The 18,838-nt window shown below is 38.0% G+C and overlaps 2 protein-coding genes across 3 annotated transcripts in view; one reads left to right on the top strand and one right to left on the bottom strand.

Moving 5' to 3' along the window:
- The window catches only part of kibra, a 66,839-nt gene extending 58,566 nt beyond the window's left edge, over positions 1–8,273 (bottom strand). The window contains exon 1 of one of the 2 annotated variants that reach the window (XM_053760431.2): positions 8,167–8,273. Coding sequence is in view for 1 of the 2 variants with exons in the window: in XM_053760430.2 (XP_053616405.1) it covers positions 6,133–6,260 (128 nt within the window). In the remaining variant the exon portion in view is untranslated. Of the gene's footprint in view, positions 1–6,132; positions 6,502–8,166 lie in introns of those variants that run through there. The other variant, XM_053760430.2, reaches the window with a different exon arrangement.
- A 991-nt stretch (positions 8,274–9,264) lies between these two features.
- LOC128678704 (uncharacterized protein) lies at positions 9,265–17,294 on the top strand. The gene is made up of 10 exons (XM_053760448.2): positions 9,265–9,574; positions 10,137–10,322; positions 10,498–10,677; positions 11,092–11,287; positions 11,730–11,981; positions 12,532–12,657; positions 13,718–13,859; positions 14,368–14,556; positions 15,448–15,571; positions 16,106–17,294. The coding sequence occupies exons 1-10, from the start codon at positions 9,392–9,394 to the stop codon at positions 16,178–16,180; spliced, it is 1,653 nt and encodes a 550-aa protein (XP_053616423.1). The 5' UTR covers positions 9,265–9,391; the 3' UTR covers positions 16,181–17,294.
- The last annotated feature ends 1,544 nt before the right edge of the window (positions 17,295–18,838 follow it).

Here is an 18,838-nt window from a genome sequence, read left to right as displayed (position 1 = left end):
AATACAAAATAATATTTATATAGAAATGCACAATTTGCGAAACAGCCATTGTTCGTGTTCATTCATAATCTATATAGGTACCTTTGCTATGAGAAGAACTATGACAGACAAGCATCAAATTGTACTCATTGGGGGAAGATGTTCTACTTTCGAGTGATTGGATAACCTGTGGCCTAATGGTCCACTGGACTACCATATCATGAGTCGGGTTCAATTCCTGCTCAGGTCAAAACTATACAAAAATTTCAAATTACGCTAAAATAAAATGGCCGACAATGAAATCATAATGGGTAGGTAAACAGTTTTATGGCAGAATGCGATAAGGGAAGAATGTTAATTTATATTAGAAACGAGAACATAGCCACGTTATCGCATACTTGTTATAGATAACTTAAAACATGCGTGATTTAAGTCAGTTTTCAGTGCCGTCCACAGAAATTAGAATATTAAAGACATCAGAACTAAGTACCTAATATCTACATTACTTGCGTTTATGCCCTGGACTGTGCATTTTAGAGCAAACATATCACAATAATCTCTCTATATATTGGGCCCATTCTTATAGCTTGATAAGCAACGGGTTGCCTGATTGTTTTTGGAAGATTTATGCAAGCAACCTCAGGTGAGAGGAGTGTAGGGTTGCCCACACTATATGTATAATATAGTATGCTATTCTAGGTGTTGCTATTATTTTTAAGATATAATATAGTAAAAGAGCTATTTTATCAGCATAGGTAAACGCTTCTAAAAAAATATTATTTCAAGATCGACATAATAAAAAGCATTTATTTATAGAATGATGTAGAACATGTTAATAAATAGGTAGGTACCATATTTATTTATCTACTATATTAAAATTTACTCAAAAAAGGTGGCTAGAAGAGAGAGAGAATTAAAATCAAGCGCCTTTGACACTTCTGTATTTAAATACCTACTCTTAATAATACTTTAGTATAACAGCAATCGATAGAATGTATGAAAATATTTTGATCTTTCTCTAAATACGAGTCAGTTTGTTCAACACAAATCATTCAAAGTCAAACAATTTGCAAATAACGCGAATTTCTGAACGTCTGGTTGGAGATAACCTTGAATTTAGATTTGATGTTCGCATTTTTGTATAATGAGACAAATACACAAAAGAAGTATAATCGAAAATCAGGGAAAATTAAAAAAAAAAGTTAATTACAAAGTAGTACATAGGTACCTAAGCTTTTCTATACAATAGTCCCTGGTGTTTCTCCTGATAGAAACATGATCATAGTGTGGACAAGATCACTTCAGTACCAGTTTATTTAATTTTGGGGACTCCAGTGCGAGCACCATACTCAGTGATCAGTGGGCTACGTGTATGTTTGACATTTCACTTCTCACTATCGAATCGATACGAAGTGAGGACTCAGCGAACCAACCACATTGCAGTGTTGTTGTCGTTCCGTCACAATGGCGCTCTGTGATTGGTTAGCTGCGTCTCACTTCGAATCGACTCGATAGTGAGATGTAAATAGCAATGTAATACTACGCACACGTTCCCATGCTGGGACCATATCAAACAGTTCCCCGAAAGCCCTTATAGGGTCGGCGATGCCATATACGAAAACTGATAGAAAGACCAATTTATAAAGGGGTCTCTGGGTGACGATAAATATGAACTTAGTGATAAGTGAAAATTATAATAAAGGTACAACAAATATTTATTGGATGACAAATTTACATAAAAGCAACAGTTATCTTAGCTACGTCTTAGCGAGTCTGCGCACTTAGTTCCTATTCCTATTATAAATATGATAAAATTAATCAAAAATTTAAGAAATCCCCGACTCCGAAATTGCTAGATCAAGATTGATTGATAATCGCCCAGTGTTGCCAGACAACAGGAGACAGCGCTCTCATTTTATTTCTTCACTTTCTGGACAGACAGTATAAATGCGAAAGTAAGTTTGTTTGTTAAATCTTTACGCTTTACCTGCTCATCTGCCAGAAAGGAGCTGGTGGTTTCCAAACGGCTGAACGCAAATTTTCCAGACATAGCTTGGAACACTCTCGATTAAATTATCTTACATACGAAAAAAAACTAGATCAAAATCGGTTCAGCCGTTTGGCTGCTACCATGCCACGCACAGACATACAGATACACAGACACGTTAAACTTATAACTCCCCGTCCTTCTGTCGTAATTAAATTACGTACTTTATAAATAATAGAATATGGAAATAGAATCACAATAAATATGTGTCGACAACGTGCGAAGGTATAAAATCGCCAAGGACATATATATCTCGGAATGCGTTGGATAAACATTGTTGTACGTTTTAAAGTTGGTTTCTCATTCGCTCGCCATGCTGCGCAGGCGCACCCCGCTACATTTAAATTTACATGTTATATTCAACAATGTCTGTCGATTGGCTAAGCCCTTCTATATTCAATTTACATGATTCTATCTATAAATTTGTATGATATTTCCATGTCTGTCTCTCTCATATCTTGAGTATTACAATAATAGTTTATATTGCGAGCAAATAAATCATGGATATGATTTGGGCCTGACGTTAGACAGTATAATAACATTGCAAAACAAGTCAGTTTAATTAACAATCTGCGATTTTAAAAGTCACTTTTGCATTATAAACCTTTATTCAAATTTCGACACAAACCTTTTTCTTCCTCATCGAGTCAGCACACTAATAGGGTGATTAATACGATCTCGGTCAACTTGATTACGAAGCTTAGAATATTTAAAAAGATGTTGATGTTACTTAAGCGTCTTATGTCAAGAAACCCAGTTTAATGCCCAGCCCCTTCAAAGTCACGGTTGGAGGAATTCGTGAGGCGTGGGAAGACACTGCAAGATACTTTACACATACTTGGGTTACACAATCTACGAGACAGCTTCGGTAAAACCAATATTGCGGGTAAAGTGTGAGCAATCACCGAGGAAGAACAGCTTACAGTAAATATCTTCGGACAGAAATCATATATATATATGTATATCAGGAATCGTCTAAAGTAAAACCCAGCGTTATCATAAATATGGTTGTGAATCGGTTCATTCATATTTCAATAATTAGTGGTTTACAGTTTCTACAAGGACTGAAGATCTACCTCAACTAATTATGATATTCTATCATGTCCAGCCTTAACAGTAGTTCAGTTGGTATGATAACCCGGTTGGCCGAACTAATGCAACTTTTGAGTAGCAATAGTTCTGTTAATGTAAATAATCTTTAATCCAAATGAATGATCTAAATTTCTTCTTGACTTTTTCCGATTCATGTGGGGTCGGTACAATATGTTAAGTAGCATGTACTAGCAATGCAATGACCCTTTCTATTTCAATAAAACCAGGAGATCCTTAAAGTCATGGTTATGTCTACTCTACTATAATATTATATAGAGTATAGGTTAGATGAGTTGCACCAAAAAATGTCAGGTCCTTACCAAATCATGCACGTACTAGAGTACCTATTCAATATTCTTATTGTAACTAGTAGTTAAGAACATTAAATTTAACAATGCTTTTGTGAGGTACGAGTGCAAAATTAGCCTTCACGGTGCGCATTAGCCGAGCATGAAAACGCAAAAAGCCATTGAGACATTCCACAACGATCATCCTTACGATTCCCACATCTAATTTGCTCACACCACGCACGTCGAACGCAGATTTCATTGGCAACATGGAATTATGCATTAAAGAGCAACGGGATGCGGGACGGTACGCTGGTATGCGAACCTAACAATGTACCAGTGAAACTGCATTCAACCGATACAATTAAAGTAATAAACACCGTCGCAGTCATGAGTACAAGTTCCCTTGTTAATCGTCGCCATCATTGTCTTCCCCGCTTCCTTGCTTGACAAAACAATGAGTGTTTTTTTCCTTGATTTACAATGCGTAGCTATCGAACGCCTGTATGTCGTTTCAGTTTTTACTTCGTCTTTTTACTTTAATTACGTGTACTATCGCACTTTTCTCTAGATCTGCGAAAACCGCAAAATGCTCATTCGCACGCAACGTCTCGTTATAGATACAGGAGCTTTGCAAATGTATAATTTCCGAGCTGCAAACACCATAAAGATTTCTATCTCTTTAATGGCTCTTAAATCGAAATTCAAGGGCGAATATTTAGTACGACGTGGAGTCTTGCTCCGACGCCGCGGTGACTATTTCTTGCGCTAGTAAAAACCAGATCTATTTGACGACATTCTCAAGCGAGGTAAATAATTACATTCTGTAAGAAGAACGCTTGAGATGCGTGGCATCTGAAGGCACATTTTTCATAGAACATGTTTAGGTACTCGTATGGTTATAGTGGCGTATGCATTGGAGACGGGGCCGGGTTATTTTTAGACGACATTAAATTGGCTTAGTGGCTCAGTTTATTATGTGCGCATTTTGCACAAGTAGACGTCGACAGTGACATCTGCGGAACCTCCACTTCTAGGTCAATTCCGAACTGTTCAGCCGGCATTCCTACCAAAAACAATGCGTCGCATTTGTGCATCTTGTCTTTCCATTCAGGATATAATCTCGAGTGCTTTTATTTCATTAATTTTGAGAATTTGTCTGGTCGGATCTGATAAGAAAACATTCAGTTTTAGAGTGCAGATTTCCCTCCAGAACCGTTCGAATGCCGATGGCGTGGAATGCACTTTGGCAAAAGGTTCAATAAAAATATCACTTTATGTTTCCTGTGTCAGCGGCCAATTTTATTGTAGAGTCAATGTACTGGCTCCAGATTCTGTTACAGCGTTTTGAGTTTAATGAATTTAATCTTCGCTTGAATATTCTTCACTATAATGTTGATATTACTGTGTATTCACATCACGTATTCGTTTTAGTGAGTCAAGAATGCGGTAATGTCGTAAGCGATTGCATTATAAGTTGTATTCACCCATGTCGATTTTACGTTTAATGTCTTTTAATATGATCTAATATTTTGAATTCAGTGTTAAGTAGGTATTATTCCGTTAGCTTATAATGTTCGTTTCAGGATATTGCCAAAACTTTACCAAAACGAAAACTTTGATCATTGCTTTTTGAACTAATTCATATAAGTTTTGTCTTATTCTCAGAGTTATCTGTATTTGCCGTTTTAAAGACCTCGTGCGATGTTATTATAAATAATGCATAAAGTCATGTTACATGCTGCTGTTAAAACGTTACGTGTCAGCCATTTCTCATTCCACCAGATGACAAATAGGTCATTAAGATAAATTTTGTCCTGCTAAGCTTAGAGGACAAAATTAGCGAGGACCATTCAGCGCAATTAACTGTTACTTTGCATTTTTAACTGCAGGTGTAAAGCTTTTAAGGTCGACTTTTTAAGACAATGATGCAGGTGTCTTTTAAAATATGGTAAATAGATACGGCTAGAGACATGATCGGTATTTAATAGGGATGTGTTGCAGCACCTGCAACTCGGTGGTGTGGTGGCGAGGCATAGCGGGTGTGAGGGGTGCGGGCGCCGGGGCGGGGCTGGTGCGCCGCTTTAGAAAGGCGCGACCATCGCCGCGGGCGCAGGCCCGGGCCGCATTCTACGGCCTGTCATTCACACCGCGCAACTTGCCTATGCATTGCATTCCATCTCCCGGCCAACACCGCTATATACACGCGCACATTACGAAACCACTACATCCCATCCACACTAAGCTCAACGCGTAAACGCTTCATCGAATTATTTCTGCGCCAGTTCAGCAACTATTGCTATGAACCAGTTCGGTGGCCTCATTAGCCACATTCCAGCGCTGTTCACAAAACTATCAGAACCTTAACAAAACAACACTGCCACAATGTGAATGCCAAAGGATAACAAATGATAACCATAATTTGTGTTTAGCTCATTTGTTGTCACTAAATCGTGGAATGTCGTGTGAAATCGAGGTTGTTGCGCGCGTTTTCAGACAGAGCGCAGCAGCATCGCGGCGATCTCACTGTTTGTTTTTCATGATTTATTTTAATTTAAGACTATGTTTACCACTAGCTACTGTTTCAACATCAAGATATCATCGAACACTATCACACTGTTACATGAAATCACTAAAGTTTAATCTCAATTCGTCCAAAATCACATTGGAATGTAAAGTTTTGACATGGGGCTCTTACGGGTTAACACTTCTCTTCGGAAAACTTACCTGTCTCGCGGGTCGATCCACGTCGTTTTTCTACTGTTATGGTCGATGAAATACAGTTTTCCGTCAAAGTCCCTCGCAAAATCCCATCCGTCGGGCAAGGGTATCTCACCGTTTCGTCTTCTTGGCATATTTCACTGATTAAATCCATTCAAACGAATATCGAAGCACACTCGCGAACTAGCTACACGGCCATGTTGAATACCTCATTACGAGGAGTGACGTCACGCGGGTTCGGCCAATGGCAGCGAAGGGCCCCCACGATGGAATGCGGCGCGTACGCGACGAACACACAGTGCTTTCGTACGTCACTGCAACGAGACGCAAGGAACACGCGACCGCGCTATGCGACCCCTCGTCGCCGACTGAGGCGCGCCTACCCGCCACGTTATCACAGCACATGATAATACTCCAACACCTACTGTCTAAATGCATTCCTGGGCTAATGTTTACATTACATACACAGGGCACCAACGCTCTGCCAATGTCGAATGACAGACTGGTGCTTTATATCGCGGCTCAGAAAGCGCGAAACTAACTGACAATGTAAGCAAAAAGTAGGTAGGTACCCATTCAATCTATTTACGATTCCGCTATACATGCGTACAGACAGGCGTGTGCCGCGCATTCCACAGCTTGTGTGTAGGTACTAGGTACCTATGTAGACATGAACACGTACATACAAATTGCAGATAGAGATTGCTTGTCTTCTGCGCTGTTTCTATGCAGTTTTATTCCATTAGCTGTTCTGATTTCAAAGAACTGATGACTATTCTTAGTCCTGTTCAAAGTTAGGGTAACAGTAAATTCAAGTGTAGTGTTGATTTTGTCATCATAATCAGTTCACACTGCGCACTGTTAGAACACTGGCCTTCCTTAATGATTAAGGAACATGAGCCGTGCATGACATGATCCCTCACGCGGATCAATGCGTATTGGGAGGTTGTATTGTAACGACTGCAAATATAGTCATGATCAATGGTTTCACGTGCCTTCCGAAACACGGAGGGACTCTTCTTCCTAGTCGTATTCCTCATGGCTGAGGGTCGTGGTCATTACGTGGAATGAAACACACACAACGACCTTCTTGGCATTATTAATGGAGTGGTTTGCCATTGCCTCTCTCTCTATTTCACACACAAGTTAATAATAATCAACCAGTGTGCAGGTTTCCTCACAATGTTTACCTTCACCGGAGGGTCTCTAATCGACGAGCGACTCTAATCTCCATTTAATATATACTTAATGGTCACCCATCCACTGACGACCATTAAGAAAGTGGCATAGCTGTCTGAGCGGGAGAAACAGTGCGCAGAACATCGAACTCCAATTATTGACATTAATTTTCAAGTCGCTTCTAAACGAACAGCCATCAGATTCCAAATCTGAACTCTGGTGCTCCGCAAAGGTCCCAATTTAGGCCCACAGTTAGTTGGGTCCAGTAGTTTGGGCTGTGCGTTGATAAATCAATCTGAACCTTTGCGTTTTATAATATACCTAGATTTCTTTTAGAATTTACATACAAAGTTATAATGCTTGTTACAGGGTGGCAACCAACTTATTCTTGACGGGCAAATTTCTTGTAAGGAAAAAAAACTCAGTTATGCGTAGGTAAGTACCTCTCAATTTTCTGAGATCTAACTGCAGCCTTCCTCACAGTACAGACGACAACAGCACATCAAATTACACGGCATGAAACTATGGCGCGGTAATAGCAACGAGTAGGTACTGACTGTACTAGTGCCAGTCTGGCACTAGTACAATCAACAGCACATCTGACACTGCCAGATAGAGTATCATGTTTTTATTCGTTACGAGGTCAGAATTCAAAATTTTCCTCTAAAAAATTAAGCTTACGGGGTAGACAAAAGTCAAGATCTTTTTGAAATTTCGCATGGAGTACCTACTTATGGAGTACGAAGACAACGTTATAATTCTATGGCACAGTTGGTTGGAAATATGACAGTTTTGGATCAACATACGATAGTTTCAAAAAGGTACTTAGATAATATCACGTAAAATTTGGAAGCCACTCACCGATTTCAGTTAGGTACCCAAAATAAAAATTCTACATTACGAGTTTACAAACTTTTAATTTTGGAGAAAATAGAATGGAAATACGATGAAAAACGGTTACAAAATAGGTACCTACCTAAATACGTGATACGTCAACTGTCAAATCGGCTTGTCAACAAAAAGCTTTATTAAGCAACAATAGTGTTAAGTGCGAGTGTAAGAATTTAGTAGATAACGCGCCAAATTAAAGTTGACGGTGCCATTGCTGTCGCTGCTTATTTTATGCCAGCTTCACACTGTCGCCAAACATGAACACATGCCGACGCGAATGCGTGAACATTGCGTAATTACCATGAGTGCTTTTATTTACCGCAGTGAAAAACCATCAATGTATACCGAATCCGCCGAAGTATGTATAGTGTCTGGTCTAGTGTCTATGTATGAAGTATAATTTTAACAGTAGGTACGGAAAACTGTTTTACGACAGTGTGGAACCAGCATTAGAGTTTTAGCTGACTTCACAAACTTGTACAATAATTTTGAAATTTATGCAAACGTCACGCAAGCACACAATACAGGTATTAGATATGTTACACCATTGATTTACGCATTGAAATAGAATTATTTGATTATGTAGTTCATTTTCTAAGAAAAAGAAATTGGGAAATGGATCGCTGTCAAATCTTGTTAGATTATGTCGTAGTCTAATGACTGCACAACAATCCAGTTTTCTAGTAACATTTATATTTAAAAAATCAAAATAAAACTTACAAAAAATTCATAATATTTAAAGAAGAAAATTTTAGAGAAAAATAAGTTCATAAAATAAAAATACATGTTCAAAATAGGTAATGTTATTTATCTTCTACCTTATTATGTATTTACAAAATTCAGAGTATGAATGACAACCAGGTTCACCACCAACTACCAAATTCGTACATTAACAAACGTGTCACGCTTTTTTCACTCATATCAGCGGTCTAGTAGTAGTAGTCTTATCCATTATCTATGCACACATGTCATTCAAACAAAAGACTTGGCTGTATGGGCTAGTACCCTTTGCCTCCTCAATAAAACGAGGGAATAAAACAAAAAAAAAAGACTTCAATGTCAAATTATCAACTTTGTCATTGTTGCTGATTTGTCAACACGTTACGTTGACCAAAATATAAAACACATTGAGTTAATTAAAATTCAGCGTATAAGATAAAATTAATCAATCACGTAGTCCATGTAAGTAATAGAAATGCCTACAAGTGACAGCGAAGACTTTGAGAGTGCAGACGAAGGGCAAAGCATATCTGACAGGAAGGAAAGGAAGCAACGACTTTCCTCTTCAAATTACAGTGATAGTGCCTTAGAAACCCAACCAGGTCCTGAACAGTGTTCACCCAATCCCAGATCAACAATTCAGCCTAAGGAAAAAGAGGTAGGTAAGCCCTATACATATAAACAGTCCAGACCTGTGTAGACCTTCTGTAAAGAAATTTGTTGCTACCATAAGGTTGTCAAAATGTTTCACTTATCACGTACACATGTAATTTACATTGCCTTTATCTGACAATCTATTTTACTACTGCACTTATTACTGCACTCTTGTGACTAGAATTACCAGGTCGCCAAACCTAATAACTGGACTGACCAGCTTGGCTGGAAATTGAATAAAACACTATCAAAGATGGACTATGGTTTCTGAATAAATGCTTTACGTTTATTCATAGGGAACTAGATTCTCCCCGTGGCTTTGCTCCCATGGTAATTTTGGGATAAAAAGTACCTTATGTTTTATTCCAGGTTATATTCTACCCATGTTCATAATTTCAATATATCCAGTCGATTTTGCGTGAAAAAGAAACTTACATCCTCACAAACTTGCAGTTATAATATTAGTAGGATTACGAATGTGGACTTTGGTCTCCAATGTTTAACATCCGAAGAAGTAACATGAACGACTTTCATATTAGGGTATTCATTTTGTAATTTCCTTTCAGAAAACATCAAATGATGGTTGGGACGACTTTGACATTGATGATAATAACTCAGTCGAAACAGCCAGTTCTGCAAAACAAAAAGAAAAAGTAGAAACAGTATCAAAAGGCGATGATTCACAGGACACAGGATGGGATGACTTTGGCGACTGGGGCCAGGAAGAAACAGCAACAGATAATAAAATTAATGTAAGTAAAATAGATTTTATAAATAGAATTGACAAGTGGATAGAATGAAAACAATGTTCATTGTTGCATAAAAACTGAATTAAAATAAAGTGATACATTAATATAAGAGAAGTGACTTTATAAAACCGAAAATACTTAATAAATCTATTTTAATATAGTTTCAATGTATTTCCAGACACAACCATCAAAACCATTACAGCCCGTACAACAACCAGACAAAGACATCCGTGAAGTGACAGAGAGACTCGCAGCCACCTCCAGCAAGAGCTCCGGCTGGGGGTGGGGGTGGGGGGTGGACTCGCTGCTCAACACAGCCTCGGCTGGAATAACAACTATCACTAGTCAAGTCTCGCAGGTAATGTCTAATCCAAAATATTTGACAGTTTATGGGTTTTTCTCAATCATACAGACAGACAGACGTGGCAGACTTATTTTTATAATATGTAGGATTCAATCCTGGGACATTCCAGTTCACGGGCGAGCTTCTGTACACTTCCGGTACATTCAAATATTTATCTCAAATCTAAAATTTTTAACGCATCTTGTCACAGTGGCGTGTCAATAGTAGCGGTGGCCAGTGGCTATGTCGCCCGGGGCCGGGGTGCCCTTTTAATTATTGCCGCCCCAATTGATGGTACAAATTGGGCAATTGTAGCGCCCTTCGCCCTTGGCGATAACACTCTATACCGTCGATTTGTCAGATTATTATTATTTTCAATTCAATTCTTTAACGCTACTTATATAAAACTTTCCACTTAATAATTTCCAGGGTATATCAACAGTGTTAGAGACAGGAATAGGTGCACCAGACCCTGAAGAGTTGGCCAGGAGGAACCTAAAAGAGGGGGATTGTAAATCTACCACGGTTGAAGAAGTCAAAGAATCGAGTAACGATAGTGCCGCTGATGTAGCGTTCCCATTTGGGAACCTAATTTCTGGTGTCACCAAGTTTGTCGAGAATACCGGTATGTATTTGCATCGATTTCAGTGAGGGAATGATGAGTGAAGGAAAACATCGTGATGAATCTTGCACTCCATTTGGTAATTCACCTAGCGTGAGAAATGGAGAAGGCAATGGCAAACCATTCGATTGATATTGCCAAGGGAGTCGTGTGTTTTATTCCAATTAATGACCACAAGCCTCAGTCATGTGGAACTATACACAGGATGTAGCTTTAAATTGAAATCTATCGTTTTTTTTTCCATTCCTCTTTTAGTGTTCAATTACAGACCCCAAAAAAAAGTTTTAATGCTCGGTTTGCGGGTGCGTAGGTTTCTTATGGAATTATTTCTTCAGCGATGCGTAGTCTCAAACAAAACCGATTTAAATATACTAGCTTTTGGAAGAAATCATGAATAATGAACTGCGTTTTTGGTCAAAAGCTTAAAATATCAGTATGTATCCAGGCACAAAAGTAATATCAGGCGGTCTAGACACACTCGAGACTATTGGGAAAAAAACCATGGAGGTACTACAAGACGGGGACCCGGGTCTGGCGCGGAAGCGTGCCATGTTGGGGCTCCGCGCCGCGGACGCGCCCGTGCTGTCGCGCGTGCTCAGGGAGGCCAAGGAGAGGGCGGAGGGGGAGGACCGCCTGAGGGAGGAGAGGAGGGAGGCTAAAGAAGTGCATTATGAGACGCTGTTCGATGATTTTGAAGGTAAAAAGATTTGATTTATCTTGTAGGTATATATATAAAGGTAAGGTCTTTGCTTAATTTGTAAATAGGTAGTTTGTCTCTCTCATCTCTGCAGTCTGTATGTTTCCGGGTCCGTTCGCGGCTGTGACGCCGCGAAGCCCGGGATCAGCGTAAAAAATAACCTCATAATTTTGAAGATGCGGCTGTTATTTTTACAATCGGTCGCCTGTGTAACGTCAACCCTTCTTGGGAATGCTATTGCTGCCAGCTGCTTAGGCTGTGTCTTGTGTAACAATACAATATTATGTGCGTCATACTAATCCTAACTAATATTATAAATGTGAAAGTGAGTTTGTTTGTTTGTCACCTCTTACGCTCTATGTACTCAGCCAATCTTATTAAAATTTTGCATACATATAGTTTGAAGTATGGAGAAGGACATCTCGGAAAAATAACTGTTCCCGTGGAAAATTCACGCGGGCAAAGCTGCGGAACCTGTTAGAATCGATTCTAGCTTAGAATCTTTTCGATGCTTAGATCAGATTCATAAAGTTACCCCCACAATTTCTAGGGTTGGTCCACTTGGAAGCCCTAGAGATGCTGTCGAAGCAGGTGAGCATGCGCATAGAGGAGCGGCTGCGGAGTCTGGAACCCCAGCCGCGACACGACGCCAAGGAGACGCTGCAGCAAGTCGCGGGTAATATTTCATGATTTTTTAATAACCTGTCTAAAATAGCTTATTTAAGTGTCCCACTGCTGGACAAAGGCCTCCCCTGTCTGCTTCCATAGATCTCTATCGGGTGCAATATGATTCCATCCCCGCAGAAATCCCTATTTCGTATAATTTTTTTATTTGTTCATTTAAATTTTGTCATTTTTAATAATGATGTTAATTCGTCCTCTTAATTTTTAATATATGTATAAGACTTTTATTCGTTAATTGACGTCTTTGGAGACAAGGCTGGGGTGAAGTTTGTTGCGCCGCTTCTTCTTCACCAGCGCTTTGGAAGTCGGCAGTAGACTTAGTTTAATTAATTTTTTGACGTCAATATCTGATGTAGTATATCGTCCTAAATTGAATAAAGAATTTTGAATTTGAATTTATTTACTTGAAAAAAACAAACATACTTAAAACGGATGAATCGGTAGTACATTTATGATGTAATGTGAGGGTGTTTACAACGAAACAATCAACTGGTTATAGGTTCGACGATAAACTGTAACTGTTAACTGATCTTAATTATTGATTAAACATAGTTTATATACATATTGGAAATAGAACATTCAATGGTGATTGGGGGGGCTGTCCAGGTTGTTTATCTAGGTACGTGATCTAGATTATTGTTGACAACATAATGAGTACATTGTACGTAGGACAATTTATTAAGGTCACGTGTCGTCACAACAGTGTTTACTACTAGATTCCGTTTAATAAATTATCCATAGGTGACGACCTCGGTGGCGCAGTGGTAAAGTTCTTGCCATTGAACCGATCCTGGTCCCGGGTTCGCCGGGTCATGATGGAAAATGATCTTTTTCTGATAGGCCCAGGTCTTGGATTTTTATCTATATATGTATTTGTTATAAAATATAGTATCGTTGAGTTACAGTATCCCATAACACAAGTCTCGAACTTACTTTGAGGCTAGCTCAATCTGTGTGATTTGTCTTATATTTATAGTAATTTATAGTACAAATGTGAAAGTATGGTGCAGCCGAATAATTTTATATTTTTTTAAATTTTCGCAATCTTTCAGAGCTCTGTGAAATGCCGGACGAGGAAGACGAAGAAGATGAAGAACCGCCGAGCTCTGGTTCCAAAGCTGAGGTTTTCCACGAGAAACTGCAGACCGCTACACAGGATCTCGGTTTAAGGCTGCAATTTCAACAGCTAGTTAAGTAAGTTAATGGTCTGACAACTAGGGATGTGTAGAAGGAAATGTAGAAGAGCGGACTCTGGGCTCCGACGCTCGATGGCTGAGGAAGAAACCGAAATAACACTCAGATGAGAGAGAGTTAAGTAAGTCGAGAATTCTAATTGTTTTTTAAAGCAACAATGATTCAGTTGGAAGCTGCGTGAAATTGTAATTTAACATCAATACGGAGTGGTCCTATTCTAGGGCGGAAGCACACACCTCAAAGTTTTTTATTAGTACTCAATATTTTTCTTTCACAAAAAAAACATCGTAATCAATGCCTATATTTTAAATAAAAAGCCAAACAAAAAAATAAATAAAAATAATAATGATAAGCTTCAATACTATTATTTTTTACTAACTTTAACTAAAAAACTATGTAATAAAAATATGACTGATAGGAGCTTAATAATTATTAAATTAAATACTTTTTATAAAAGTTAAAACAATACTGTCTCGCTTATCTTATGAAATATTTATCCCAATTCCAGACAATACACAGACACCCTAGCCTGGTTGTCCTCCGAGGATCCATCCACCCATAAAGCTATATACAAGAAGAGCGTCAGCGCTTTAGCGCAAGCCACCGCCTTATCCGTGGAGATATATCATAAGGCTGCCGAAATGCTATTGGTCAAGACTAGGAGGTCTACTGCTGATGAGGCTGATGCACTGACACAGTAAGCTGTCTTCCCGTTGTCTCAATACTACCATTGACGAGTACCACTGACTCTTAGTGTCGGTAGTTCCATTAATGGTATTACTAAAACCACCTACCGTTGTCAAAGTAAAATGAGTACTGGCTTAAACCGGTCCCACGTTGCGTGTTTTGCTCTGCACCATCAACAAAAACGTGTCAACATTCAACAGAATCATCTACACGAACATTATTTCACTACACATTTTTGTTCAAAAAAACACAAAATATCTTCGCGCGGATTGGATGACAAAGTGTGTACTGGCATTATCGTCCGCCATTTTGTTTTCTGGATTAATTAATTTTGTCCACAGTGCGTGAAACATGTTTCAGTAACAATGTTTATGTGTTTTTGTTGAATGTTTTCAAAAAACTTTTGCTGGAAGCTACCATCGTATCATATAACCATATTTAATTTTCCCACTGCTGGGGCACTGATCTTCCTGACGGATGGATTAGGAGAATAGGCCATGACCCACCACGCGGGCCCATTGCCGAATGGTGGGTTTTCACGACTGCAAATACAGCCAGGATTATAGTGCCTTTCGATGCGCGTAGAAGCTTGAGATAATACGTTTTTGGTCACTTATCCACTGACCTACCATTGTGTAAGTTCCTTTCGGATGCCTTTAATCGACTTGAAGTTTTAGCGTAAACACTCGATAAGAGGTATACATATCCTTAATTATTATAAAACAAAGTCCATTGCCGCGTCTCTCTGTGTATCTGTCTGTTCGCGATAAACTCATTAACTACTGCAAGGATTTTCGTGCGGATTTTTATGAAGGTTTAGGTGAAGGTTTTTGACCGAGCGAAGCCGGAACGGGCCACTAGTTGTTGATATTAACTGTAATAACCGTTCTTTATTTCTCAGAATGACGGTCGTCCTAACGAAACACATCAGTGAGCTGGCAACACAATTCACGGAGAAATTGAACTCTATACCCGATGAGAATAAAGAACAGAATAATAACTATATTACTAACATATTTTTAGAGGTAAGTAATACTGGTTTTCCTCAATCATGTTCATACTAAAATATATAAAGTCTGTCTGTCACACTTTCACAGCTAAACCGCTGAGCCGTTTTTGATAACTTTGAAATAGATAGTTATATAGCGATCCGATTTCAAACATTGGCCACCGTGGACGGAGCTGCGGACAACAGCTATTGAATATGCTTATATTTATGTATATTCATATTTATGTATTTATCGCCTAAATCTTCCAAGCTAGATGTGTCTTCAGCCCTAAAATAAGTAAACAACGATTGCCCTGTAACCGATCCATAAACGCCCGTGGACGTCGTATGAGGCGATTAAGGTGGTATTCAGAGCCTTAAACTGAACACAGCTGACAGGTAACGACAGCATTCCCAAATAGGAGTAACATCAGGCTGGCGGCCGGTCGTAAAGTCACAGACGCAATCTTTAAAAATCCATGAAACTTATTTTCGGGGCGTAGATGAAAGAGAGAGGGCGATTCATTTAATATACTAAAAATATTAAGTACTTATACTTTTTTTTCTACAGGCCGGCAATAGTTCAACATACATACAGAACGCATTTCAGCTGACACTACCAATTTTACAGATCGGAGCTGTATAAATGATAATCGTTAATGCTTTAATATTGTCTGTAAAAATTAAAATAGTGATATTATTGCATGATAGAAGTACAGTCTGTCTATAAAAAGATGATAACGGATTTTTGTGTGCCACCCAGTATTGCCAGCCAAGAGGACGCAACGTCCCATTTATTTTCTACTGTTTATAGGCAGATTTTAGTTCGTTCTAATAACAAAAAAGCTGGCCATTCTCGAAAATATTATAACAAAATTAATTAAGTATATCAGATAGTATGAATTGTAATTATGCCTCTATATCTCGACGACCTCGGTGGCGCAGTGGTAGAGTACTTTGCCTCTGAACCGAGAGGTCCCGGGTTCGATCCCCAGTCGGGTCAAAATCAAAATCAAAAAGGAAAATTATCTTTTTCTGATTGGCCCGGGTGTTGGATGTTTATCTATATATGTATTTGTTTTAAAATATAGTATCGTTGAGTTAGTATCCCATAACACAAGTCTCGAACTTACTTTGGGGCTGGCTCAATCTGTGTGATTTGTCCTAATATTTTAGATTAAAATCAGCTACGTTATTTTTTTAACAAAAGATATGATATTTTAAAAAATTGGTCTAATTGTGTGATTTGTTGCAATATTTGTTTTAATAATGTCACAGATTGATGTTACATAAAGTTTAAAACATTACACTTAAAAATAAATTTAAAATAACACATTTTAAATAACTGTTTTATTCACATAAATTCGCTAATAATTAAAATTATCATGGCTGTTTACAATAAAAAAATATAACAGATTTTTTTTAATATATTACATTAAAAATCTAAATAATCCACTCTATCAAGAAACTTGACTTAAAGCGAACTACATTTTTTGCCATTGCAATACCAAACAGAATGGTCAAAATTAGTTGATAAACACACAGTGTTGCCGGCCAACAGGCGAGGGCCTGTGATGTGAATTCTATAAATGAGGATTTATTTTAATCACTTTCTTGACGAGACTGTAATTAAAATTATAAATAATAATCAATCTCTGAATGTAAGCAACTATAATAAGGTTATGTAAAATATGTATAATTGTTATTTTTACCTTGTATGTATTACGGTTTTGTATAAAAATATATTCAATGTTCAACAATTTGTTATTTTAATTGTCTGCAAACCCGCACACTAGCGTAACGTAACCGTTACATTTTTATTCCTCTTATTTATGAAAATAAGCGAAAATATATTATCAATACGAATTATGCGACACTAGATTCAGGATTAATTCAGAAAGTATTACAGTTTTTTATTGGACACAGTTGCAATAATATTATATAGTCTCAATGCGAGTGCCTAGTAATCCTATTATTATAAATGTATATTTATGTTAAGTGTGTTTGTTTGTTTGTTGAAATTTTTCATACATGCAGTTTGAAGTATGGAGAATGACATTATAGGTTACCTTTAATGCCGAAAAAATAAATTCCGTGGGACAATCACGCGGGCGAAGCCGCGGTCAAAGCTAGTGTATTGTAAGTATTTTTATTTCGAAATTTCCAAGGGCATAAATCCCGCATCTAGTTAAAAAGATCCCCCCCGACCTATAAAAACCTTGGCATCAATCAAGCACATGACACGCAAGATGTGGCAAATCTTAGTTTTGGCGATATGTAACGGACGGACGGACAACCCTTGCGCCAGATGTGAATTCTATAAATGCCGCGCATTGTGGTATGATATTGAAACGAAAAGTTAATATGGACATTCCATATCTCTATTATATGTGTCTGATATTAGTTTACCACTTTCTATGTATCTTTCGTCTCATCGAGTGTGATTTACTAACACTAGTATCAGATTTCAAGTCGCCTAAAGGTTCTGATATGACTCACGATTAGTTACCGACATCTAATTTACACCAAAGTGAAAGAAAACATTGGAATTATTTATTACTAGCTGTGCTCTGAGGCTTTGCTCACGTGGGAATTCTAGGATTAAAAGTACCCTATGTGTTATTCCAGGTTATATTCTACCCGTGTACCAAATTTCATAACAATCGGTCCAGTAGATTATGCCTGATAGCAATACAACAAACATACATATATACACACATCCTCACAAACTTTCGCATTTATAATATTAGTCGGATGGTGGTTATATCCACACAAATCTTACGAGCCAACAACAGGTGGGCTTACAAAGGCTAGTGCAGATCTATTGTAAAACCGACATTGTACGCACTCCCTTACTTATTATTTGTTTGGGCTATCTTAATTGCGACTTTGCATTGGGTAAAATTAAATTTCTCATCGATTGACCCACATACAAAAAAAATATATATTCATTTAATGCAGAAGTGTTATTTAGGTACCCGAGTACTGTGTTATTTATGTAAGTTTAATTCAGTTATTAGTCCAACTCCTGCGTGAAAAGTAAACGATCAATGTGCTTACCTACTTTACCGTTATTGTTATTCGACACTGTTTGACACTATCATCACCATGTCGTTACCGAGTTGACGCGTCATCATTAAATATCACATTGCAAGCGATTTTGGACACATTTTCATTAGGTGATATGTCGTCAAATGGTTGGTTAGTAGATTTTATTGATACAGTGAAATATTATTACTTACCTAAGATTAAAAGATGCATTCGTAACGTAATTTTTCATAAAGTAGTATACGAGTACTATATT

This window comes from Plodia interpunctella, chromosome 20, assembly GCF_027563975.2.
Source record: "Plodia interpunctella isolate USDA-ARS_2022_Savannah chromosome 20, ilPloInte3.2, whole genome shotgun sequence".
NCBI classification, from domain to species: Eukaryota; Metazoa; Arthropoda; class Insecta; order Lepidoptera; family Pyralidae; genus Plodia; species Plodia interpunctella.
This window is presented reverse-complemented; position numbering and strand designations above follow the sequence as displayed.